Below are 26,579 nucleotides of genomic sequence, written 5' to 3' on the forward strand. Positions count from 1 at the left end.
TTCTTCTATCAATCAAACTACTTACTGAATACTTTTGGCAATAATAAAAACAAACTTATTTTTAAAACACATTATTTACATTGTTCTAAAATATATATATACCTATATATATTTCTTTTTCTTTATTCAGTGCATTTTTATTACAGTCATTAATGATGTTTAGACCCCGAATCTAGGTCCATCCCCTGAGGTGATATCTCACAAAAGCGGCGCTATACAAATTATCCAATAAATAAATAAAAATAATAAATACATGCCCGTGATATGGTGGTTGATTATATATAAAGTATATTAAAAGAATATATCAATTATGATATTATATAAAATAAATTTTAAAAAATATGGAGATATAACAATGCAAATAAGAATATGGAGTAGAATTTAAGAGAATATAGGAAGTATATAATTTAGAAAAAAATATGTAAAATCAATTTACGAAATCAATGTAAGTACCTAATAATAAAAAAATAAACTAATGATACCGTAGATGTACGAGTAAGTGTTTATGTAAAGTACATTAAAAAAATTTGAAAAATTATATCAAAATATTTGAATATAGAAGAAATAATAATGTAAGAAGTTAATGATTTAAAAAAAAATAAACATATAGGTATGTAACATCAAAGTGAGTATGTTTTACTAGGTTAGTAAATACGAAAAAGATGGTATTTTGTAAGTGCGAGTTACAGTGACCTATGTGGATATTGTGGATACATTATTTTTCAGCATTTTTTGTAAAGATTCTTGTTTGAACTCCGGCTAATAATAATACAGTGAAAAAAATATTATCACAATATTATTGTTCTCAACAAATAAACAGCGACTCAAAAGTATATTAAACGTATCAGTGGTGTCAGTGTTGTTTTCCTTTATTTTTTTGTTCATCTTTCATTATTATTTTATTATGTAATTTTGTATGATTTTTATATAGGTCAGTAGTCAAATTTTACATTATCTATCTTTTTATTTCTTATCTGTGTTTTTTAAAGATTTTTTTCTTCTATCAACTCCTCTTTGATTTTCTTTCATCATTTATGTTTGTTTTTGTGTCAATTTAATACGGAAACATCACTGATTTATGAAACCATCTACACGTAACAGTATTAATAAAATTTTATGTAAGAGATACGGCAGTTTAAATACAGTAGTATACCCCTGATAAACCAAGAAAATAATACCGACGTGTTATCATACCATTTTGTTTATTTAATAAACAGGCAATCATACGCGCCATCTTATCATATCACCGTGAACTTCTGAAGGCGAAGTACTTACCAAAATTGTTTTCGCAATAACATCAAGTAAAAAATAATAATTCACAATGAGTTCTCCAAGAGTGTGGTTAAGTTTTGAAAAAACTCTTAGCGAAGGAACGGTAAAAAAGTTCAAAGTCCAGGAAGTGTCACCAAGCTTGTATGAGAAAGTTATTGAATTTATGAGTATTAATTTTCTACCAGAAGCACCATTCGCTTTTGCCGCAAGTAAGATTTCCAAGTTTTTTTTTAAATTTGAATGCAGGTGAGTTTTATTATTTAAAACTATCTAGCGTTGCTGGGGGTTATCCTTAGGAGATAGATATATACGATCTCCGACTTCTCTGTAGGACTTTTTAAGATTTACAATTCCGTAGTACATTATTTTGATGCATCTCATAAGGTTTAGCCAGCCAAGCAAGCGCCTGAATTTTTTTTTTTTACGATTTGCTTACTAAACATAAGCCCTCCTCTAATTTCTTTAAATGTAATATGCGCGTATTATATATTTAAAACAAAAGTGCGGAAGATGTTTTTTAAACGATAGTGAAAACCCTATATAAATCCGTTCCGTAGTTTAGAAGAACTAACCGCACAGACAGAAGATGCGCTGTCTGTGCGCAAGATGATGATTTTATACTATTTAGAGAAGAGATACTAATTTTTGTTATGCCTTATGTTGTCTGTACGTCCAAATGAATGAACTCAAGACCTTTTGTAGTGTTTTTTTTTAAGTATCCAGACGATCGATAAAGTACCTATAATATAATATTTGTGAACAGAAAATTATTTTTTAAAATTTGAACTGTTTTTTCGGGAGTTCAGACTCTCCCCATTGACGCGTTATATTAAGATGAGACACGAATCAAAAAGCCACGTTTTTACATCCAATAAGTAAAATTTCACATCCAACGCTCTAACGCCGAATGACCAAATATACCGGATGAATCCGTTCCCCATGCACTGCTACTTGCGTGGTAATAGTTAACACTTTTATACCAGATTAAGCAAAAGTGCCTCCTTTTACCAATCCCATGATTCTGTGGTTATCGCTATTTTAATTTCCTATTAAAATAATGTTACTTAGAATCAGAAGGCTCTAATTCCGTTTAAATATGTTTGAGGCTGATACCATTTTACCATTTTTTAACCGTTGACGACCTTTGTGGTCGAGCGGATAAGATTATTGACTACGAATCGAAAGGCCGCGGGTTCCAATCCTGACGTGCGTTAAGACGAAGCTACAAGCCAAAAATGTGTATATTCTTGGTATACCTTATATTGTAGGTAATAGGCATTAAAATCGCTTGACAAACGGAGTCTAGAGACTTTCGATTTGAAGCAAAAAAGTGGTTTTTATTTATTTTGTAATTTATTTTAAATTTGTATTCTACTTAAGATAAACGATAGTATAACCTTCAATTTATCTAAATCATATTTTTTGGTATTCCTAATGTACACCAATTCGTTATAAAGATTAATCAAAATAGTGATTTAGCATTAAACTTCACCTTATGAATAATTTCATTAGAATCCTTAATTTCATCTCTGTTTAAGTAGAAAATCCCAGATTTTTTTCATTAACTCTACAAGGGCCAATGTCATTTTTGGAAATGCTGTGTGGGGGCCCGGACAACGAAAACAAGAATGTTAAATTTTCTCAATTTCGCCCTTGTGAAAGACCAATCGGAATCGAAATGTTTTAGCCGTGTTTGGTGCAACATGTCAATAACCAGATAATTCCAAGCCTTCCTCTTCCCCATCTCCTTGATTTAGCTACTCCTTTCGCCATCAATATACCACAATAATGAGGATATTGGGATAGTCCCACTGACTGCGAACAGTCGTGAGCAGTTGAGACACGTGTGCAGTTTTCACATAATGTAAAAAAGGTTATGATCATCTCTCATAAAAATATTATTGTACATGGTGTACTAGTGGTTAGTGGAAGAAGTGGGAAATTGGGGGAATTTACTGAATCTACATATTTGAGGTTCTGTGGAATTTTTTATTTTATTTGGTCCTCCAATATCAATTCCGAAGTTTAAATTTCTTAGGTCGAATTTGGAAAAAAACGGTAGCTACGGATTAACCATCAACTAGACTTCGATAGTAGAAACATGGCTACAAAAATATTTTATAGTTGCCGAAAACAAAAAACGGAGGGAAAAATTCGCAATACTTAAAAAGATGTTTGCAGTGTTTGGGTTCTCTATTCTTTTTTCTAAGCTCTATGTGAATAAATCCTTACGTAAATACCACAGTTTTTGGATAACGCTTAAAAGTACCTTCCAATATGAATTACCGAATGTCAAATTCAGTTTTTAATAATTTTGAAGTCCTTATAGAAAAAAATATGAACTTGGTGGAATTATTGTTTTCAGACTTGTCAAGCGATCCAAAAAACTTGGAAGGCATTAAAAGTCACTGGTGCGAGAAAATTTTACCACAAAACTTTAGTGTGGTGTGCTTGGAAGATGACGATACCGCAGATGAAAATAAAGATATAATTGGAGTCAACTTTCTCTATTCAATCTGCAAAACGGATGCTCCAAGCGATAAACCGGTTCGTAAATGCATTTTCAATTTTAAGTTAGAAAATATGTATTTTTCAAATAACGGATTTTTTTGCTTGTCTTTCAAAAATTGGTACAAATATAATGAAATGTTAAAGACGCAAAAAAGGTAACATTTCGTTTATCAATCTTCTAGTGTAGGGCGCATATGCACAGCGTATAACAGTGTACGCCCTGGTTTAGGAAGGAGTAAACACAGAAGCCGGCAATTGATTCCATAGTCGAGTTGTTAAAATACAAAAACGAGTTGTATAAACGATGAAAGTTTGATCAATAAACTTTTCGAATATCGCTGCACGCTAAGCGATTAAATTCAAAAGAAATCATTAATATCATTTGGTTTCAACTTAATTACTACAAGAAATTACTCTTTCTGTCGTGAGAGATGGTAAAAGTTGCATTAAATTTCTATTTTTTCTCGATAAAAGTTAAGTTAAAAGGTTAGGAAATGCGCATAAATTATTAAAATACCCAAACCTATACCCTAAAAACCTATTTTGTGCATATGTTCTTAAACCTTTGACTCAAATTAATAGTTGTCTCCGTTAGATATTTAAGTTGAAATCAAATATTGTTTTTAAAGAGTCTTTGCATGCAGCAGTATTCGACAAGATTACCGTTAGTTCTTCAAAGCGTATTTCACTTTAATACCGGTAGAATAAAAACCACATTACCACGTGACGTATATACTCGAAAAACTGCAATTCAGTTATTGGTAGGGGAATCTTTCAAACAAACTGTCAGTTTCCTTCTAGAATTTTTGGCAACCATAATAAACCATGCGCCGATTTGAATTGCACATCTCATATCAATAAGTATTTTTTTTTTAATAACAGAACTCTCTCCAACCCGATTCATTTGTTGAATATTTACAAATTTATTCGAAAACTATTTAACTTTATGCAAACAACACGACTTTTAACAATCCTAGTTTTCAAATCAATGTATTTAAGCCCGAGTTACAGCGGGAAGTCTGCCGGTTATTAATCTTAAAATCTAACTCTTTTGAACTAAACTTTACATTTTGTTCTTACTTTCCAAGGTAATCCTTTAGAAAAAGTATTATGTTTTCTCCAGAGATACAGTCAAAGTTGGTGACTTTAAAAATACGCTTTGGGTATCTACTTCATAAAACAGAAGCTGGTTGCAGGAGTAGTATATTTAAAAGAAAATAATATTTTCTCTTGAAGATTTTTAAATTTTGGTGGTTTTATGCGAGAAGACCCAATTTCCATTTTTGGCTGTAGATATTATGTTAAATAAGATATTTAAGAATCTTTTTTTCAACAGGAAGGCGTTCCCCAAGGGCCACCGAGTATACCTGCACTTTTAAACGAAGTTGCATCGCGATTTGATGTTTTTGAAGCATTTGGGGTTGATAGGTTTTTATCTGCATGCGGTCTTGCTGTCAATAAGAAGTACAGAGGATTGAGTATTGGAACAGAACTATTACTAGCAAGGTAAAATTATTTATTTAAGTACTAACGCGTTTTCCATTAAAATTTCCACTGTGTGTCCGATGATATAAAAATGAAAAATGCTTTTATCTAGTCCCAAACACATTTCTTCTCCATATTTTATACTTTTATATTTTAATATAAATTAATAATTGTTTTGTGTTTAATTTTACTAGCAAAACTTTTGAAGGTTGTATCCGTCAATGCATCTAACATTTATATCATAGAAGAAGATAATATATGTTCTAATAAATCTGAGGACGGGTTGCTTCACATAATTTGAACAATTCAGTTCTGTTATGTATGATTATCCCATAATTTGCATTACAAAACTGAAATTAAAACAGAACATAAATAAAACTTTCACATGACTTTAGTCAAAATCAACTTTGAAGTTTGATGATTTTTCAAATTCTGTGAAATAACCCGTCCTTAGTGAAACATGAAATAGAACAATACACATACAAGAAAAGGGTAACGTTCGCTACTGATGAATATAAATAAGGTCACAATGGCCGAGTGGTTAGATGGGATTTCCTGGTAAGACAGATCCTGGGTTCGATTCCCAGTTGCAACCATTGCCTTTTAAAATCTCTGTGTCTAATTCTGTTTCATTTTTCATGTTGATGAATTAGTATTATCTTGTTTTTCAATCATTTAATATAAATAACTTTGTAGGAATATCAATAAAAAGTCACGGAAATAAATACACAAGAAAAAATTAGGACACGACCAAGACTCGATCTCAAAACCTTTGCTATAACTGTGACCAACTTTTCACATATCTGGAAAATTGTCAATAATATTTTTTTTTCAATTCTTACAATATTGGCATCCTCAAATATTCATATTTGCTAGCAAATCTCTGTCCAAACACAATGGCAAACATAAACAGTGTGATTGATCCGTTTTAGTTTATCAAGAAGATTAATTTATTTGACCTTTTACAAATATACTACAATTAATATTCTCAAAGAATAATTTTTATCGTAACTTTAATCTTTAATATAATATAAATAGTTATTGATATAATGTTAAATTTTCAGGACACCAATTTGCAAGGAGCACGGTATCACACTAACTGTAACGATCTTCACAGCGGTGGCTTCACAGAGGGCGGCTGCTAAGGCTGGCTTCACTACCGCCCTTGAGATAGACTTCAAAGATATCGCCGACAAAATGAACGTATTCTTCCCGGAAAACTTCAAGACTCTCAAAATTATGACCAAACAAATCGAATGAATTACTTTAAAGATTGTTGCTGAGATAATAATATGATATCAGTATTACCTACTTATCCAACTAAAGTGACAAACAACACTACGACTCAGAAAAATGATTAACTGACAGATACAAACATAAAATAAAAGTACAAAGTACAAGTACACAGATACAAAGTAAAAGATCCAAAGTGATGTTAGAACCTTGTAAAACAAATTAAAGCTTTTAAACATGATGTTATTACCTACTTCTTCATACAAGTATCTATGGAAATACAACACAGAGGGCTCTGAAAGTTATTTTGGTAATAGAAATGGTTTTGCAATCAAAGGTCATGTTTCAAAAAAATATCACGTGTTCCGACATCATGAAAACATATTCGTAATTTACTAAAAATTTATCAGGAAACCTGTAAATTCATTCATTAGACCTCCAATCCCGTCTTTAACAAGAATTATCTACGACTTGAAGAGATTCTAACTAAATTATTAATAGTCATTTTCCTCCGTGTACCTACCTGCCAAATAACAGCGATAATTCATTTGGAAATATATTCCAATTATCGTTTAAAAGATAAATAGATTAAAGAGTATCAATTCAAAATCAACATGATTAATAAAACAGCTGACAGAGCATGGATAGAGAAATATAAAGGTATTTTTAAACAATATTTTTTTAACCACACAAACAATAAGATATTTATGATAAATTTTTATTCAGGCATTAATAAAACGAAAACGTGAACAATTTTTCATGAATTTCCCGCTGAGAAAGAATTTCGGAATAAAAAAATATTATATCAATTTCACTAGAAGTAAGGATAAATATGCTGCTACTAAATGGGCATTCGAACGTGTCTTTTTTTAACATTGGGTCCACACAAGAGCGCCTGAGGAAAAATAATTCTCTCAGGGCCTACGTCATCTTTGGAAATGCTGTGTAGAAGGTCTTTTAAGGGAAAGGAAGGAGAGGAAGCTCTGAGAAGGAAAGGGATATCAGGGGTGGGTAGGAATCTGTGGGCCAATATGTCCAGGAGTGAAGGACTTATGAATCCATCGATGGGTCGAGAGAGAGTCCGGCTGGAGAAATCAAAAGGTATCCCTCAACCAGTCTCTTACTATCCGACCCGCAACGCAGTAGGTGGGCAGACGCACCTGCCGCCAAGACCTAAATGATATATGGCAGGGGTGTTAGTTACCCTGGGGCGGCGGTACCGTTACCGCCTCCTAAATTGAATGTCTGAAGCCAGTGATAATGTCGAATACCACATTGGGGTTTTTTTTTATTTTTTATTTATTTATTTTTATTTTTTATTTTTTATTATTGTACAACAGAACATTCGTTCCAGTTACAGTACAATTTTACATACAGTATAATTTTACATCATATCAGCATTTGGGTAAGTGACTCTTCAATAATTGTTTTAGGTCGTTTAAAGAACAGTCACTTACATCCAAATTCTTTGTTAGTTCGTTCAATAGCACCACTCCCCTCGTTATGCTATGCTTTGCCAGGACGTCGGTTTTGCCTTTTGGTACTCTGAATAAGTCATGGTATCGACTTCGGCTGTAGTGGTCTGGTACATAATATACATAACAACATAGTTATCAGACTAAGGTTAGTAGGAGGGATAGGTGATGGAGAAAATGAAGGTGCTGGTCAAGAAACACGGCTAAAGCCAAATCAAGCCATTCAAATATGAACAGTGGCATCTACTAGGTAATGGGTAATGACAGAGTGTCACAACATTTTTTTACGGAATCTAGTGTTTATTTACGTGTTTCATGTGTGATTTTTTACCGTTTTTCCAACCCCAGGTCATTGTTACATAGAAGGCATCAAATTTTGTATCTTGTCAAACTGTTTTTCACCAAGTCATTCAACTTCATGTAGCCTAATACCATGCCTCCAAAATCATGCTCCAGAAATCGGGTTAGCGAGTTATTTTCCAGCCGTTGAATGCTGATCCGATGCGGTTTATGTAAGTGATTTTCCAATATAATACTTTCATGCTGTAGTTGCAATCACAGCTCGCAGAGGGCGCAGATGATTCTCTCCGCGCTACGAATGGCCTCTAGCGGCGGAGATTAGCGAAGAATCAATCCACCGATCCTAGAGTTGGGAGGCACTTGAATGAGTGCTTTATTGTAAACGTTTATGTGCAGGTACCTTCCTGCAGAGAATTCACTGCACAAAGCTTTTAGAGAAGTAATTTAGTCATAGATGTACATTTATTTACGAAGTTTTATTGAAACTTTGTAACCATCGGGTATGGCTTTTACCTAAGATTCATAGAATAATAATACTTTCAACAATCACAGTTATATTAATATTCTGTCTTTCAAAAGGAGGGGGCAAAATAAAATGCATCCAAAAAATAATGAGAAGGAAGAGGATTATAGTACAAAATTCCAAACTCTAAATTCGACTGTTGCGAACTTCTGCAACTCATAAACTTACGAATACCTACAATAACAACGCGACAAAATACACTATTCCACTGCATCACACATAAGCGCAATTACATTGCGAACTCCCCAATACAACGGTTTCACACTATGGGAAACTAATACTAAGGTGATGTCGATATATTTAATATTAACTTTGCGAATTTTGTGGATCACGTGAAAGATTTATTTTAACACTATTCCTAAATAGAAGTTGTATTTTTGTAAACCAGTCAAATTGCTGTGTTTTTTTATTCATATTCTTGTTCTTTTTATTTTTTTTTCTTGCATATATATTTTTTTAATGTAATTTTATTATTATTATTTCTTTCTCATGTTTCAAAATTGTCTGTCATCAAAATTGTACCACCTAAATGTAAAAGCCCTCTTGGCGTTAAATAAATAATAAATAAATATTAATTATTATTTTTTGGTAAACTAATGTTTAAGACAAGATTTTTTATGCATAGCACAAAGGGTAACAATTATTTTTATAAGCAATAATTATTAGCCTGAAACACTCATCCACATTGAAAAATCTCCTGATAAAAGATACATGACGCCAACGGGACTTGAACCCATGTCCTTTCGATTTCCGGTCGACAGCTCTGACCACTGAGCTATGGCGGTTTATCTCTTATCCGCGAAATAATTCAATATATAATAGTGTTTCATTCAACAATTACTGCTTATTACATTTTTTCACTTGAAAACAAACAACTTTATTTTATATGAGAAAGGCATTGTAAGTGCTAACTCTCTCACTAGATGGCGTCGAGACCGATTGTCTACATTTTTTGGTGAAGATACTAGAACTTGTCAAATATTAATTATTATTTTTTTGGTAAACTAATGTTTAACACAAGATTTTTAAGCTAATGTTTAAGTAGATTTTTCTAACTAATGTTTAAGGAGATTTTTCAATGTGGATGAGTGTTTCAGGCTAATAATTATTGCTTATAAAAATAAATAAATAAATAGTACATTACTCTCCAGCATATAGTATCCTTTCCTCTCGGAGGTTGGCGACTATCGAAACAATCTTCACTATAAAGGTTGTAGCACGGAGCGATTCAGTACACTAGTATCTATAAATTATTACTTAACTATGTTTTGGGGTAATGCAGTACGACATATTCCTCTACAAGGTCTTACATCAATCATCCCAATATGAAAGTGCTAAGAGACGTACCTGTCGTAATTAACCAGTGATTCATGACATTATTTGAAGTAAAAAATGGAAACGAAATTTTTTCTCCGTAGAAATTTTATTTCGTGTTTATTTTTTGTTGAAAAAAAACAAAAACAAATCTTTAACATGTCTCTAATGGACTCTGTCGAATAAAAGCGCAACCCCCAACCCCGATCCTGACTATCTAATACTTATTTTATTGAATCGATTCAACTATCTCAGAAAATAGTTTTTTTTTACGATATCATAGGAGTGTGATAAAACTAGGAGTGCGACTGGTAAGAAAGTCAGATATGTCTCTTAACACCCTGTATAAACGAATGAAACCAAACACAAAAGGAGACAGAAGGCCAGAGAGAAAAAAAATCAAGAAACATTCATTCATATCATCTTTAGAATCTAAAACAATTGTGTTAGATCTTAAATTCATTTACTTGCCTCACCATTAAAAAAGTTTTGTGTTGCCGTTGGTACCAAATTGCCAAAAAATAAAATCTTTCCTCATTCAATAAGACAAGAAGCAAGAAAAAAATAACAACGTATATTTTTACGATTATTTTTAAAGCATAAATTTGAAAATACTGTTTATAGACAGTAAAGATGTTTGCTCCGGGAAGTTTAGTAGGGTGAAGCTTTCAGCGCAGTAAGCTTTCAAACTTCGTTATCTTTTATGTAATAAAATTCCAAAAGCTCTAATTTCTGGGCAGCTGAGCGTGACGAGATACGAAAGGAGAACCTCGCCCTATACAGGCGTACCGCTCATAGTTCTATTGTGACTTCTCTCTCTTTCTCATAAACGTTGCATGTAACAGTAAGAGAATATGCAACGGTGTTCTCACTAGCGGCGGGGCTATACTCGGCGCATATCTCGGCGCCCGATTTAAGGAACACTGTTACGTAGAATTTGCTGGACTTGGCAATTCGCATGAATGTACTTTTTATTTAGGAAGCAACTGCTAAAAATGGTCATAAAAAGGACAAAAGAAAATATTTAGGAATTTTTCGCATAAACATATTAAATTATAATCACATCTTAAAGTAAATTTTCGTGCCTTTACCCCGATAAGCGAAATTCGACAATTATCAACAGACACCTTCAATACCATGAAAAAGGTTTTTTTCGATTGATGTAAAGCCATAATAGTAATGATTGTGTTATTAAGTGAATCAGAGGATGTAGCGCCATGATCGTAATTAATATATTTTTAGGTAAACTAGAAGATGTAGCGCCATGATGGTGATGAATATATGTTTAGGTAAATTAGAGGATTTAGCGCCATTTTCGGGATGGGATGAGCATCACCTCAGGGGCGCTTATTAACTTAGTATTGTATTCCTATGACTTAGACTAATAAATTATTACTTGTTGCTTATAACTAATTTTAATACCTTTACTTGATGTAAAGCCATAATAGTAATGATTGTGTTATTAAGTGAATCAGAGGATGTAGCGCCATGATCGTAATTAATATATTTTTAGGTAAACTAGAAGATGTAGCGCCATGATGGTGATGAATATATGTTTAGGTAAATTAGAGGATTTAGCGCCATTTTCGGGATGGGATGAGCATCACCTCAGGGGCGCTTATTAACTTAGTATTGTATTCCTATGACTTAGACTAATAAATTATTACTTGTTGCTTATAACTAATTTTAATACCTAGTGACTTATGTCTTGTGATTTACAACTAAGAATTTGAACTGGTAACTTAAAACTATACATATTTTAACAACCGAATATTGCTATAATATGTCTTAGAACTACGGTTTAAACTTAAGATTTAAAACATACATATTTACGTTTACAAATATAGATTCTTATGATTTCTGCCTGTGGGGTCAGGTAAGGTGTGAAATATTACAAAAATTGTTTACGCATAATAAATGGTCATTACAAAAGTGGGTAGTCAAGGAAAAATCACCTGGACTGAGCAATGAAATCCTACTGAAAAAAATGCAATATGGATACGACAAGTTGAAAAGGTGAGTCTTTAGTTTTGCTCTGAACTCGGATGAGCTGTTGATCTTTCACAAATGTGAAGGGAGTTTTTTCCAAGCTGTTGGGCCTGCTACTGCAAAAGCTCGGTCTCCAAAATTGGTATTGTGATTGCGCATAGGTACTGAGAGTCTACCTATGGCTGTTGAAGATGCTGATCGAAGGGTCGCTTGCCTAACATTAACATCGTTTTGAATGCACAGTTCCGACAAGTAGGGTGGCCCCCCTATCTTTATTTTATTTTTATTTTTATTTTTATTTTATTAACGCCTAGAAGGCTTTTACATATACATGTTATGGGTTTTGTTGTTCAGTAGCATTATAAAATATTTTAATTACATAGCATAATAAATTGAGTATGAACTTACATAACAATGTGTAGGGTTATTGTTATGGTGTTATTATTTTATAAACATAAGCAAGCAAAGTTTATTGTACAAAGTACGTCGGTTGAATATTTTACAGAACATAGGTTAAACTAATACATAAACTTGAGAAAAATATAACAGATATAGGTAGGTAGTTAAGTAGATACAATTCAAGTATATAGTTACGGTGTTATTGGAATTTGGACAATGAGTTCGATGAGTTTATATAAATATAGTGTAGTTACAAGAGTACAATAATGTAAGTAGGTAATACACACAAGACAAGTAAGTTTGTTATTATTATTATAAAGATAAACACTACAGTTTGTTGTAAACCATCTTTGTAATCATCAATCTTTATTTTGCCCGATTGGGAATTTTACAAAACAAAGCTTAGTTAATGAAACAATAAAATATGCGTTTGAAAAAAAATTATGAATCTGTTACAAACATTCTAGTATACTGTATTTTAGTTTGTATACTGATTGGTGATGATAAACATCAATTGAGCTATACTTATTACCGAGTATGTGAAGTCTTTGAATAGGTGAGTTTTGAAAATAATTGTTAGCAGATATGGGAACATTATATAGAGCGGTCTGTCGAGTGTCGCGCGTAGGTACACGGAGCGATATAAGACTCGTATCATGTAGGGATATAAGAGCGATATAAGACTCTATCATGTAGGGCTTTGAAAACCATCCAGCAGAGTTTGAATTGGATTCTTTCAGGGAACTTAAGCCAATGAAGGTTCCACAAATGTTGTGAGATATGGGAACATTTGGAAACACCGGTTATCATCCTTGCTGCAGCATTGAAAACTCACTGAAGTCTGTCAGTGTAGATTTTAGGGAGACTTGAATATATGCCATTTGGGTATATGTTAATAATAATAATCTGTATACTTATGAATGTATTAATATCTTAAATTCATGGTTTGATAATAACCTACTCACACTTAATGCCAAAAAAACAACATATGTATTATTTTCACTACAAAAAATACCTAAACACAAAGTAAATATCATAATCCATGATGAAAATTGTGACAATGTCAACTGTAAACTACTTAATCCTATTTGTACTGTAATCAACTCTTCTTCTGAAATTAAATATCTTGGTGTGATCATCGATGAAAATTTGAAATGGAAAAGCCATATTACGGAGTTAGTAAAGAGAATAAGGAAATGTATATTATATATATTTGTTAGGTTAAGAAATATTTTAAATGTGAAAATACTAAAAAATGTATATTATGCTCTTGTCCACTCCCTGCTTATTTACGGAATCATAGGTTGGGGAGGATCTTATAAAAACAACCTAAACTCAGTAAAAGTCTCGCAAAAAATTATTATAAAGGTAATACTTTAAAAAAACTCTACTTTCCCAACAAAATTGCTTTTTAAAATGTTTCCAGTACCAAATATTGATGATATATTTAAGCAAATTTCAATTATAAAAATGTGTAAAGAAAAAAATAACACAGAATATCAAGAATTTTACAAACTGATGAGAAATGGAAATCAATTTATTACGCCAATCTTCAAAACAACTCAAATGCAAAACCATTATATTTACCAAGCCATAAAAAACTACAATAATCTCCCTTCCGAATTGCGCTGTATTACAAACCAACAAGAACAAATCAATAAAATCAAACTTTTTTTCAAAAAAAACTTATATTAAAAAAATATATGGATATATTATATTTATATTTTACACATAACATTGAATCACTGAAGTAAGAATCGTGGCTCCCTTATCAGGCACAAGAGCTCCTCTTTTCTGATAAGGTATACATGAGCAATTATGTACCTAAATATTATATTTTGCAAAAAAATGTATGTATTAATGTAACTATGATCTATATTAAAATAATAAATAAAAAAAATAAAAAAATTATATTTTCATTTTATTTGAGCATCCTGTTGAAAAACTGCTAAATTGCATTTTAACGGGATAGAACTTACTTTCAAAGAAAAAAAACGCATATTTAATTAGGTAAATTATAGGGATATATTGAATATTTTATTGAAGAGGACTGGACTGCCAAAGTCATAGTAAGTACTTTGATTCTGATGCTATCCGATATGACATTTCCGGACTTGTCTACTATCACCCAGGCACCAAAATCCGTCAGCCACCAATAATTAATTACTGGTCGCTGGAAAGCTGCCCATGTGATGGAACGGAGATGTGAAATAAAAATGATTTTTACAGTGGAATATTTTAATGAATAAAACGTCAAATTGTAATATTGAATCAAATTCGACCATATCAACTTACGCTATTTTCAACCGTATCGTACTTCGACTGAGAGCTTAAGATAGCTAAAGATGGCATCCAAAAATATGCACTAAGCAAATTGGCATAATTTTCATAGTTCTCAGTGGTGGGTCTATTTTTTAAATGAAAATAATATTTAATTTCTTTGATTTGAATGGCGATCTTTCAGCAGGGTGATGTTGAGATTACTGTCCTCTTCCGGGTATGAATGTGATATTGATAGTCAAGCTGGATGAAGGCGGTTATAACAAAAAAATTACATAGGTAAAAAGCCTATGAAAATGACAAAATAACATCTTTCGATATAACCGTTTGATAGAATGCGTATCACTTTTCGAAAGAGAAAACAGGATAGCTATCGGAATATTGTTATTGCAGAAGACAAGAAACAATTTTCTCATCTCATACCGTAAATCTTCGATCGTCATTTGGGCGACACGGAACTGCCGAAGCCCAGTCCCAATAAATTATTTTCAATGACAATTTTGAGCGGAGCCCTTACAACGGACTTGTCTTGTTACTCGTAGTTCTTACGCGGGACCGTTCGATTTATGTGCGGTGTTTCACTAAAGTAGGGTTAAGTGCTCCCAGTTAATGTTTTGAGGAGTGGGCTGCATTCCAGACCTTCAATTTGCCAAAAGCCTCTTAATGGCTCAAAGGGTTAATGACTTCAAGTTAGAAATAGAATTGTTTCTTTGGTAAATGTTTATATATTGCCGTTTTATCGGTGTAGAGTATCGATACTGTCGATTTACATACCTGCTTGAATCCTTTGCGGATCTCCACATTTCTTACACGATAATACATGGTTTTACCGCACATACGCCTCAGGGATGTCCTTTCCCCAGCACTCAGTATACTTTCATCCTTCTTCTGCCAGTTTCATGTATCACTGCCATACAGGGTATGTACCAGCAGTACTTTGTGGATTTCTAGTTTCGCTTATTTTTACACAAAAATAATACAGTAATTTTTGCAAAAGTGTTGGACATTTAATAATTAAACGTTTCTTACGCTTTAGTATTTAAGTCTATACTATTATTTTTTTAACATTGATATGTTAATGTATTGAATCCAGATAGTACAAATATGACGATAAATATTGCATAAGTATTTACTAATTATATCAACATTACAAGAGCTGTTATTTCATTTGTATAATATTATGATTATTGCACTTAACACATTTTGTCACATACCCACTACTACGGGTACCTACACTGTCGTATGTCCTATATTGGACATCATTAAGAAATATGAATCGAGTAATTAAAATGTGTACATTTTCAAAATACCGCATTTATTTTTATGAAAAAATAATGTAACATGTTTTAATCTTAGATGAATAAAAGAGCTGATGGGTTACTGATACAACGCACGTGGTTTCACTGAACTAGGTCCAGTGGACATACTTGAGATTTACTGCGTTTAATTTCCACATTGGTTCGTTAGTCAGACAAGCAGACTGCAACGAACACATCGTTCAAGACTCTTTTTGTGAACAAATTGCCTTACTGTGTTTTTAAGATGTGCACAAATCATTCTCAAGCGAAAAACAAATCTAATGGAATTTCTTTCCGTTCGTTTTTTCTCAAAAATTACTTAATTATTTCAATAAATACAATTATTCACAAAGATTTTTGTTAGATGCTAGCCCGTCAGTGATACGCCCGCGCCTCACACGAAAACGACGGGCGTACAATTCTTTTGATCTGTTTATACTTAAATATGTTTATACTTACACCCATACTTAAATATACTTTGAATGGCTATCTCTTTCTAATACGTTCTGTTGCATACTAGGCAGCCAGTTACCTGTAGATATTTTATTCTTCTTCTTCTTTCGTATGGTGGGGGGGTCAGAGGGGGACATCTAGGCAGGCGTCGCGTCGCCATGTAGACCTCATCAATCCCGCCGGGGAATGAATGGAGCGGGCATTCGTTGATCTTGTTGGTGGTCTGCACCGCACCACATTCACACATCGGATATTTCATGAATTCACGTATCGTTATTAGCTATTCTTTTCATATGCGTTTCGTTATTTCGCACTTCATCTAGAAATTGGAACGTACTAAATTTTTGTTCTATTAGTATAAACATAACGCGTCTTTGTATGTATGGCAATGGTTACAATATAGTTGTTAGTTTATTGGGCTAAATTAGATTTGGTAGCGGTCGACATCAATCACTTGCCGAAATAGTCTGGCTCAATTCTCAGACAGCGGAGCAATGACAATATAAATACATGACGGGAAAGCGAATCCCTCCACAACCAAATTTCGCACTGGGTAGGGTATTGGTTAAATTATGTTGAATTTTGTTCGGTACTTCATTGAAAATTGCTACGAAAGGCGAGTTAGTCTTGGTAAATACTATGATATATATTTTCTCGATAACGTATTAATTCGTACAGAAAAATTTATGATGAACGTTGTGAATCACTTATTGAAGCAATATTGACAACCAATCAATCAACGGGAGTACATTATGTCACATGTGTGAATCAGAGTCGAGGATAAAAGTACTTTCAATGTTTTATTATCGATGAAAAAAATAATTCTAAAAGTAAAAAATACTTTTAGCTAAGCTGCCAGGGAATCTAGCAAATACGATGGATAAAGCCTTATTTCAATACGATATTGATGAAATCCGTCATCTATCGTCAATTAAAGATAATTGAGAATACGGCCAGAATATGATTCTGACAGTTGGAAGACAAAAGCCGCTACTGTTGGTGCGTTCTCCAAGGAGTCAGATAAGCTGTCAATATGCACAGCTGTTTGGATAATGTCGTTCGCTAAGCAAAGTAATATGCTTTTCAATAAATGCAGGTAAACTAACGAAGCTCTTAGAACGGAAAGAAATCGTATACACGATTCACACACTCATTCAGCTAAGACGCGATCAATTGATTCCGTTCTAATTTGGAGAAATAAACGTTATTACGTGCATGAGGTCATTATGACTAATGACCTCATGCACTAATCAACTCCCTTTTTATTATAAAACGTACATGCAAACTCCCAACGTATATTAAAATTAATATTTCGATTCAACATTGTCATTTTTTTTATTTTAACTTTTACGTAGCTGGAATTAGGAATGTAGAATCGTAGAGAGATTCGCCTGTGTTGCCGGCACATCTCGAATGCTGATGTATTGCGTTATTAACATCGATCTGGACATTAGGGTGGATCGCCATTGTATGGAATTTTTTATTTTTTATAAATTAGTTTTCGCGGGGTGCGGAATAGATGCTCTAGGTACATACAATGAAGCAAACAAAATATCAATTTAAATTTTTGATAGCAAGTACTGCCCCAAAGCAGTTGAATTTTTTAAAATCTGGTAAAAAATTGTCCCTTTATAAAACAGTTGTGTGTCAATATTAATACTTTAATTTTTACTTTTACATTTTATAATGAATAAAAATTGCCGCGCCTTAAATAATAATATTAAAAAAATGCGATAATATATATTTTCCCGCGAAAATTTGACAAATTGCCGAGTCCACTTTCTCGCGCCTCGCTCGCGCACCGCGCATCTTTAGATCAACCGTCCATATCTCGCAGTACAGTTTCAAGTTTTACTTACTTTGATCTTCCAACTGACCAACATTACTTTGCTTCATCTACTCCTTCTTCTTATGTAATAAATCCAACAGACAATGGACTATCTGTTGTATCCAGAACATTGGATCGATACAGTATTTCTGATCAGGCAGGTGCTGACATCGTCTGCGCTACATTGCAAGATATTCGATTAGTGACAACAGACAACAAACGTGATCGATCGTAATAAGATTCGACGTGCTCGTGCCAAAACTAGGACCACACTGACTGTCATCAACCAGCCCCATTTTGATTTGTGCATTTGCATATCGTTTGATGGTCAAAGGATAAAACATTAATCATGGAGGATGGACGCAGAAAAGTTGTGATAGAAGAACATATCAGTCTATTGAAAGAACCTAGCTCACAATACATTGACCACATGGGCGTTAAGTTCGGCGATGCTAAAACAATAGCTCACAAATTGTGTGCATATTTTGTGGCAAAATCCATTGATTTAGCGTGCATCGTGGCTATCGGATGTGACGGAACAGCAGTTAATACAGGAACTAAGTCTGGCATTATTCGACTTCTTGAAGGAAAATTCCATCATCCACTTCATTTCTCGGTCTTTCAGTTACATGCTAAAGAGTTAAGTTTGAGACACCTTTTCGAATACCTTGATGGATTGACAACGGGTCCTAGAAGCTTTAGCGGCCAACTAGTAAAGTTACTCAAGAACTGTGAACATCTTCCTGTGATAGAATTTCAAACAATATAATGCAACTTACCTATGAACCTTACTTATGAAATAACAAAATCCCGTGACGACCTTAACACAGACCAGTTTTATTTATTGGAAATGTGCCGAGCAATCACCGAAGGACAATGTAATGAAACCTTAGCGAAAAGAAACCCGGGTAAAATCTGTCATTCGCGTTGGTTAACAACAGCCAATACTATTCTTCAACTTTACACATCGACCAAGAATCCGACAGAAATCAGGTGATATTGACTGAATCTGTGCTAAGAGTGTATGCTCCGATGTGGTTTAAAATAAAAACACAACCTTCGAGACAACCAAGAGCAGACTTCAACCGGCGAGATACCTCCACGAAACGATAAAATTGTCTCGTTATCTTCCAGAGCTTTTGAAAAAGGTGGTAGATCCCGTAATTCAACGCATCGGGTATTTTGGCCAAGTAAAAATATACTTATTAGTATGTTAAATGACGAACGAAGACAGATTAGAGAGTTGGCTCTCAGACGGATTCTAAGTATCCGAGAACTTACGTTGGGGTTCTCTCCAATAAGAGTATTTAAGCTACTTACTTTAAATTTCAACACAGAAGACTATATTGTCTTGATCTACTGGGAAAAACCATGAGAAGCACCTCTTACAAAACTGATATCTAGCGAGACAATAATTGATGCCACTGTAGACCACGAAATTATCGAATCCAACATTTTGTTCAAGTTCCGATTGATGCCCTGTCACATGCAAGCCACGGAAAGATGCATCAAAGTGGTAACGGCATCATGCTCTGCTGTTTGTGGCCATGAAAGACGTGAAGGGTGGATACAAAACAAGCTAGAATCTTGTCGTATAATGCCAGTATCAAATTCGAAGAAGGACTATAAAATACAATAACTTTTATGATTTTTGACTATATTTTTTAACAGTGTTTGTGATTTTTTTGTGTAGCAATGGTACTTTTATTGTTTCTTAATTAGTAGATAATATTATTAGTAAATGAAAAGTATTTTTTTAAATATTTTAACTACTTTTATTGAGCAAAGATTAAACCCTTCTTTTTCTAGTTTCACGCTTTTTTTTAAAAATTTGAATTGACTTGGGGCAGTACTTGCACTCAAAATATCTTAATGCTGTCATAATGACTTTTAAAAGTATCCCCATAGAGCATCCATTCCACACCCCGCTGCTAAGAAAAACATAAAAACAAAAAATCGATCCACCCTACTGGACATCAACAGTGTGACCGTCCTCGGGAAATCGGTATAAAATCATCGGTATTTACGCCTGTCTATCCGATATTGTAAAGTTATCGATTTCACTGTGTTAGACCCCAGATCATAAAAGCCACGTATCTCCCTATTTTCACCTCCCCCTCGCCGTTTTTAAAAAAATAATTAACTTTCTTTAGATTCTATACCCATGCCAGTCATGTCAGCCTTAACAGAACTAACACATATGCGTACATAGTATAATAAGATCGTGATAATGCAAACCAATTTCCATACGTAATCCTGCTCTATTCTCCATTCTCTCTAGACTCGGGGCCGGGCTTGGTTCGTAAAAATAAGTCACCAATAATAGTCGGAAGGAAATACGAACACCCCGGCCGATCTAACAGGGGCTCGGGATATAAGGCGAAAAACATTTGGCGGATTCACTGCGCGGAGATTTTAAATAAAGATCCAGTTCGGAAATGTAGCTCGCCGTAATCTTCGCCAGAAAAACAACAAGAAAATTGATAACACGCGAAAAAGTGAAAATAACACATGAACTCACGGAGAGAAGGTATCGACTTTTCTTAGTTTTTCAGGACATTTCTTAGAGAAGATCTGTTTAATAAATCTAATATCACTATACAGGGTGCCCTGGAAACTAGTACACATGTGACACTACTTAGTTTACATGATAGTACAAGTAAAAAATATCGATAACTTTTTTCGAAATTTCATCGTTGGTAGTTTTCAGGTACAAAGGTTGAATTGGTTGTATAGAGATATATATATTATAATTTTCATCAATTGAAAAACATTTTTGAATAGAAAAATATAACGAAGTAATTAGCAAAACCTGGAATCACTTAATTTTGTTTATTATCATTAGTAGGTATATTTTAACATCGTTCCATCAAATATATTGTTAGTATCAAATCTATTGTTAGTCTCGAAAACTGTGGCAAAATATAAAAACTTTATGTGGAGAGAGCAACATCAAGATTGATTCCTCTCTTGAAGCGGATAGTCTTGCGACATATTTCAGGAGTAAAGTCCAAAAAATTCGGACTCTCGGTGGGGTAGGATTGCCTTCTGTCGCAGCAACAACTCCACTCTCTGGTAACTTCACTACTTTTGCAGCAGTAACGGAAGAAGATGTCATACGTGCTGTGAAGTCTTGTCCAAACAAACAATGCGCTCAAGACCCCATACCGACCTGGCTCTTAAAAAAATGTCTCCCGGATATAGCACCTGTAATTACCAAAATTATTCAGAAGTCTCTAGTAAATTCACTTGTACCGGGATCACTTAAAAAATCAATTATAACTCCAATACTAAAAAAACAAAATCTTAATACTGATAATACAGATAAATTACAGGCCAATATCCAACCTACCATTCCTATCAAAACTGCTTGAGAAAATCGTTGCCAAACAATTAGTGGGGTACTTGAACTCCGCTGGTCTGTTTGCCAAAAATCAATCCGCTTATCGACGGTTTCATTCAACGGAAACTGTTCTTTTGCGGGTTGTTTCAGACTTGATCATCGGGGTGGAAGCAGGTAAGTTGAGTTTGATATCTGTTCTTGACATGAGTACGGCATTTCACACATTAGATCATAGTATTTTACTAAATGTGCTTGAAACCGAATTTGGCGTTCGAGGTGATGCACTCCAATGGATGACATCGTAACTGTCTGGACGAGTAGCCTCAGTAACTTTCAATAAACGTACATCACCTGAAACTTCCATGGAATATGGAGTTCCCCAGGGTTGTGTTAGGCCCCATTCTCTTCATTCTCTATACAAATCATCTTGAACGACTAATTCACTTAGCTGGCTTTGAATCACAAGGCTACGCAGATGATCGTTTGATTTTCAAGTTTTGTTCTCCGGACGAAAAAGACGTCCTTAAAAACGAGGTGGTTAGCCTCATTAACACAATCTCAAGTTGGATGTCTATCAATAAACTTGAACTTAATCCCACAAAGACAGAATTTATGTGGATAGCTTCTCCTGGAAGGCAAGCTCTCCTTGATTTCAGTCCGATCCGTATTCAGGATACAGATATAATCCCTTCTGCAAAAATAAAATTTCTGGGTTTCACTATGGACAATATTCTTTCTCTTGAATTGCAAATTTCAAAAGCTGAGTTCTGGTTTTTTCCATTTAATGCAGATAAAATCAATCAGGAGATGCCTTCCCTCTGATGAAGCAAAGTCACTCATAAATTCGTTCGTCGTCTCACGTATGGACTATTGCAATAGTGCATATGCCGGCCTACCTCAGAAACAAATCAATAGAATCCAGTCAGTTTTTAATGCTGCGGCGAGGATGATTTTTGGTGAATCTAAGTATTGCCGTATAACCCCATTTCTAAGGGATCGCCTTCACTGGCTTCGATGCCCTGAAAGAATGGAGTTTAAGATCTGCTTAATGACCTTCAAAGCATTGCAAGGAATGGCGCCAGCCTATATATCGGAACTATTTGTGAAAGTTTCTTTTGTGGGTTGTAGTTCGCCATGAATACTTACTTGGAGCTGCGGGATCGTTGACTCGGAGTAATGAAAGAAATTTCCACGTTTAATAATTTATTCATCGGAAGGTAACGTTTAACATTTAAGAGCGAAAGTGATTTTACAACGACGTGTTGGTTTTAGGACGCCCAAGAACAGTCGCTAGCGTGTCCGGTCGGACCTTTAGTGACTCGAGCGACCGGTGTTGCCATTTTAAAACGGGTGACCATCTTCTAAATAATAATCAAAATATTGGGGTGCTTTCTTAGATCACGACATATGTATCCGACAAAACTTAAGCAATAGTATGTTAGTAATCGTCTAATCGAACTTTCTAGGTCAAATCTAGCTGTTTACTATGATCATTCTTTTAGTGTAACAGGCCCTCTCATCTGGAATAGACTTCCCTCAGCTCTTACTAATCTCCAGAGTTTGGCTGAATTTAAACGTGCCTTAATAACAAAATTATTTAAAAAATCTTACCATTTATAAATTTTAACTTCTTTTCAATATTTTATAATAAGCCATATTCTAAAATTTCCGGTAATTATTTGGTTTCGGTTGTCTCCTTATTGTATCTTTTTCAAGTGTCTGCTCAGAAAATTCTCATTTCTGAGCACAAACTGCCTCCTGTTTTATATAATGTTTTAGTTTTAATATTCGTGTTTTGTCTTGTCCTGCTGTTATTGTTATTCTAAGTTTTGTCATCACTTTGTATAAACAGTGTATTTAGTGTTATAATATTAGATCTGTATTGGGTAAGGCACACTGTAGGAATAATTTTAAGAACCATTAATACTGAATTACCATTTTTTTTAAAGTTTGTTATACGAGTAGTTAAGCGCACTTGAAGTGAAATGACACTAAACTGCGCTATATAAATGCCATGTTATTATTATAATTATTATATTGCCTTAAAAATGACACCATTCAAAATCAACATATTTAATTTCCAAAGCCTATTCAAATAGACCACAGACCACTTTTTCTTCTTTTCTTTCACCTCTTTAAAACAACTCTCTATTATTTCCTCAATGTACCGATTTTATATAATGTCTATTGCATGTTTCAATTGGCCAAGATAAATATTTAAAAGTTTATTTTAAGCTAGCGCGCACTGCAAAGATTGCTTCATTACGTAACATACCTGCGAGATACTTCACCGATTAAAACAACCCTATTGTTGTTATTTATTAGAACCGCACTAGCTTAAATAAGTCACGAGAGCCTGTCTTGTATACGTGAAGATACTTGAAGTTCTACCCGAGTATAATATCATGGCAAGAACAACATGGAGGCGATGTATTCAGAGAACGTTGTAATTTGTTTTGGATGCCAGTCAAAAGTTTTAAAGTGGGATCTGTTTATTTCGAGCCTCTAATGTTAATGCTTCTTATCTAGTAGGAGGAAAGAGTCGGCTGTGTGTGGTCTACTTTGAGTTAACGGCCCTAACTTTGAGAAACTACAGTCGCTGCTTTCCGTTGGAAATTTGACGACGAGTTTTCCAAAGCGCTAGCGGATTGACGAGTTAAAAGATTACTTCTTGTATAGTGGTGAATAAACTTTTACTTTGCTTGTATTATTTTCTCTTATTTAAGTACATAATTTATCCAAAATGATATACGTGAATAATTTTTTTGTCACATTTTGTTACCCAATTATTTTTATCAACAGCAAATTCTTCATATAAATACGTATATTTGCGTAAGAATGCTTTCATTTGTCGTGTAACATATACTTGAATTATAAGATTTTTATAAATGAGTTCAAATATAAAAAATGGTGCCAAAACTGAAGTTGAGATATAGGGATTTAGTGAGGAAACTGAAACCTGTTTATTTTCTTCTTAATATTTTACATTGTATTGATAGAACATGATGCCGTACCTCATGCAAATAACGGTTCAAACTGAATGGCAGCCGCATCTAAGTCATGAACCCAGGACCGTCGCCTTACCGGGGCGCCGCTCTTCAACTGAGCTAATGAGACCCTATCTCCTTCGGTCATATTTAACTGTTTCTTAGTTCGAATAAGAACTACTAACATTATCTTTATTTTCTCACCGAACATTTTTATTGTAGTTTTTTAACAGTACAATTGGGGTAAACAAATGTGTTCACTAGTAGAAAATAGAAATTAACATTGCAATCATTGATTATTATAGCCTCTCCCAACTATCAAGGAAATTAACAGAATACTTGAACATTGATGGTTAGGCACAAATACAAGATTATGGTTACATTTATTTTCATACTTTATTTTGCCATTTTGTTTGGTTGTTAATTATAAATAATTATTTATTTGATAGTTCGGAGCGGCTCAGTGTTGTACGGGTGTCATATGGACGAAACCATAAAAATAAAATAAATAGCAGCCTTAAAATATCTTGAAAACAGATATAACTAGTAATTCTTTAATTAAATAAAGTGTGATCATTAAAAAATACCGAATACAACTACATCTCAGTAACTCAATTAGGAGTTATATTAACTCAAGTTGTCTTGGTAAAAGAGAAAATATGGCTTTTATTCCCAATTCCGACAGTTACCTCTTTAATTTCTGTGTTTTTTTCTGTTTCATATTTTATTGAGAAATGTTTATATTTTCTTCTCCGATGATTTAGTAAATGAAAGGACATGTAAAAGTTATTTATTCTAATGAATGACCAAAATATAATGTAGTAGTCTTACGTCGAGGAGCACTTATACTTTCACCTGTCTGTTTTTAATGGACCAACATAAATATAACTCAAAAATTTGATAGCGTCTTACGTTCGCCGCGTAATGCTCCGAATTCTTAAGAGTAATTTGACTTTTAAAGACAGGGAGTAATAAAGGAAAATAAATCACTAGGTTAAAGACGAAAGTAATTTTTTTCTTAGAGAAATAAACAAAAAAGGCAAATTCCATCCGTGAAATAAATAAAGTTTTGGTCGCCTGCTCCATTGTGTAATAAATGGTTAAATCTATTTACTTACGTAAATGCGTTGCTAAATGATTCATTTAACGATTTATCGCTACAGCCATTCAAAGCTTAAATCGTTTATAGTAATTATGGGCCTATTTGCCCGTAATCGAGTTGCCTTTAGTACTTTGCTGGTTTTCGGTATATCATTTTGTTATTGAAATGGGAATTTATTTGACTCACCGGAAAAGAGATTTAAAAAAAAAATTAAGTTGTAATAATTTTCAAAAATTCTTATTTCGGTTGCGTATTTTTTTACATTTACCCCACACAGGAGGCCCTGAGGAAAATAATATCCCTCAAGGCCAGTGTCATATTTAGCGATGCTGTGTAGGAGGACTTTTTAAGAAGAGGAAGTTCTGGGAAGGAAAAAGTAGTGAGGGGTGGGTAGGAATCAGCGTCTCCTGCAAGTGGTGGGCAGGCGCATCCTGAACACACCTCACCCGATAAACCTAGGCACCCCTGCTAAAGCACCAAACGTATCCAACCACTTGGGGTAACCTATGGCAGAGGTGTTGGTTTTTCAATAAATGGTTTCCAGGGTGGCGGTAAAATTGATGTCTGTGATTGTAACTCTGGTTTGACCAACTCCGATTAGCTTTGAATTTGAGGGTCATTTTAAATATTGGAATTGATTTTGTAAAGAGTTAGGACAAACGATAAAGTATTTTCCTTTATTAAATATCATATTTTAACAGAAAACTTATTTTTACTATATATTTCTTTTTTATATTTAAAAATAAATAAATTTATAAATGTTTTAAATAAAATAAAAAAAATTTAA

General features: G+C 33.7%; 1 protein-coding gene across 1 annotated transcript; it reads left to right on the top strand.

The window, feature by feature from the left end:
• Nucleotides 1-1,296: 1,296 nt before the first annotated feature.
• LOC149418408 (uncharacterized) lies at nt 1,297-7,182 on the top strand. Its single transcript, XM_089638479.1, has 4 exons — nt 1,297-1,481; nt 3,638-3,819; nt 5,120-5,289; nt 6,333-7,182. The coding sequence occupies exons 1-4, from the start codon at nt 1,322-1,324 to the stop codon at nt 6,526-6,528; spliced, it is 708 nt and encodes a 235-aa protein (XP_089494605.1). The 5' UTR covers nt 1,297-1,321; the 3' UTR covers nt 6,529-7,182.
• Nucleotides 7,183-26,579: the final 19,397 nt, after the last annotated feature.

The sequence above is a fragment of the Hesperophylax consimilis genome, chromosome 13 (genome assembly GCF_061612785.1).
Source record: "Hesperophylax consimilis isolate HC1 chromosome 13, BYU_Hcon_1.0, whole genome shotgun sequence".
Lineage (NCBI taxonomy): Eukaryota > Metazoa > Arthropoda > Insecta > Trichoptera > Limnephilidae > Hesperophylax > Hesperophylax consimilis.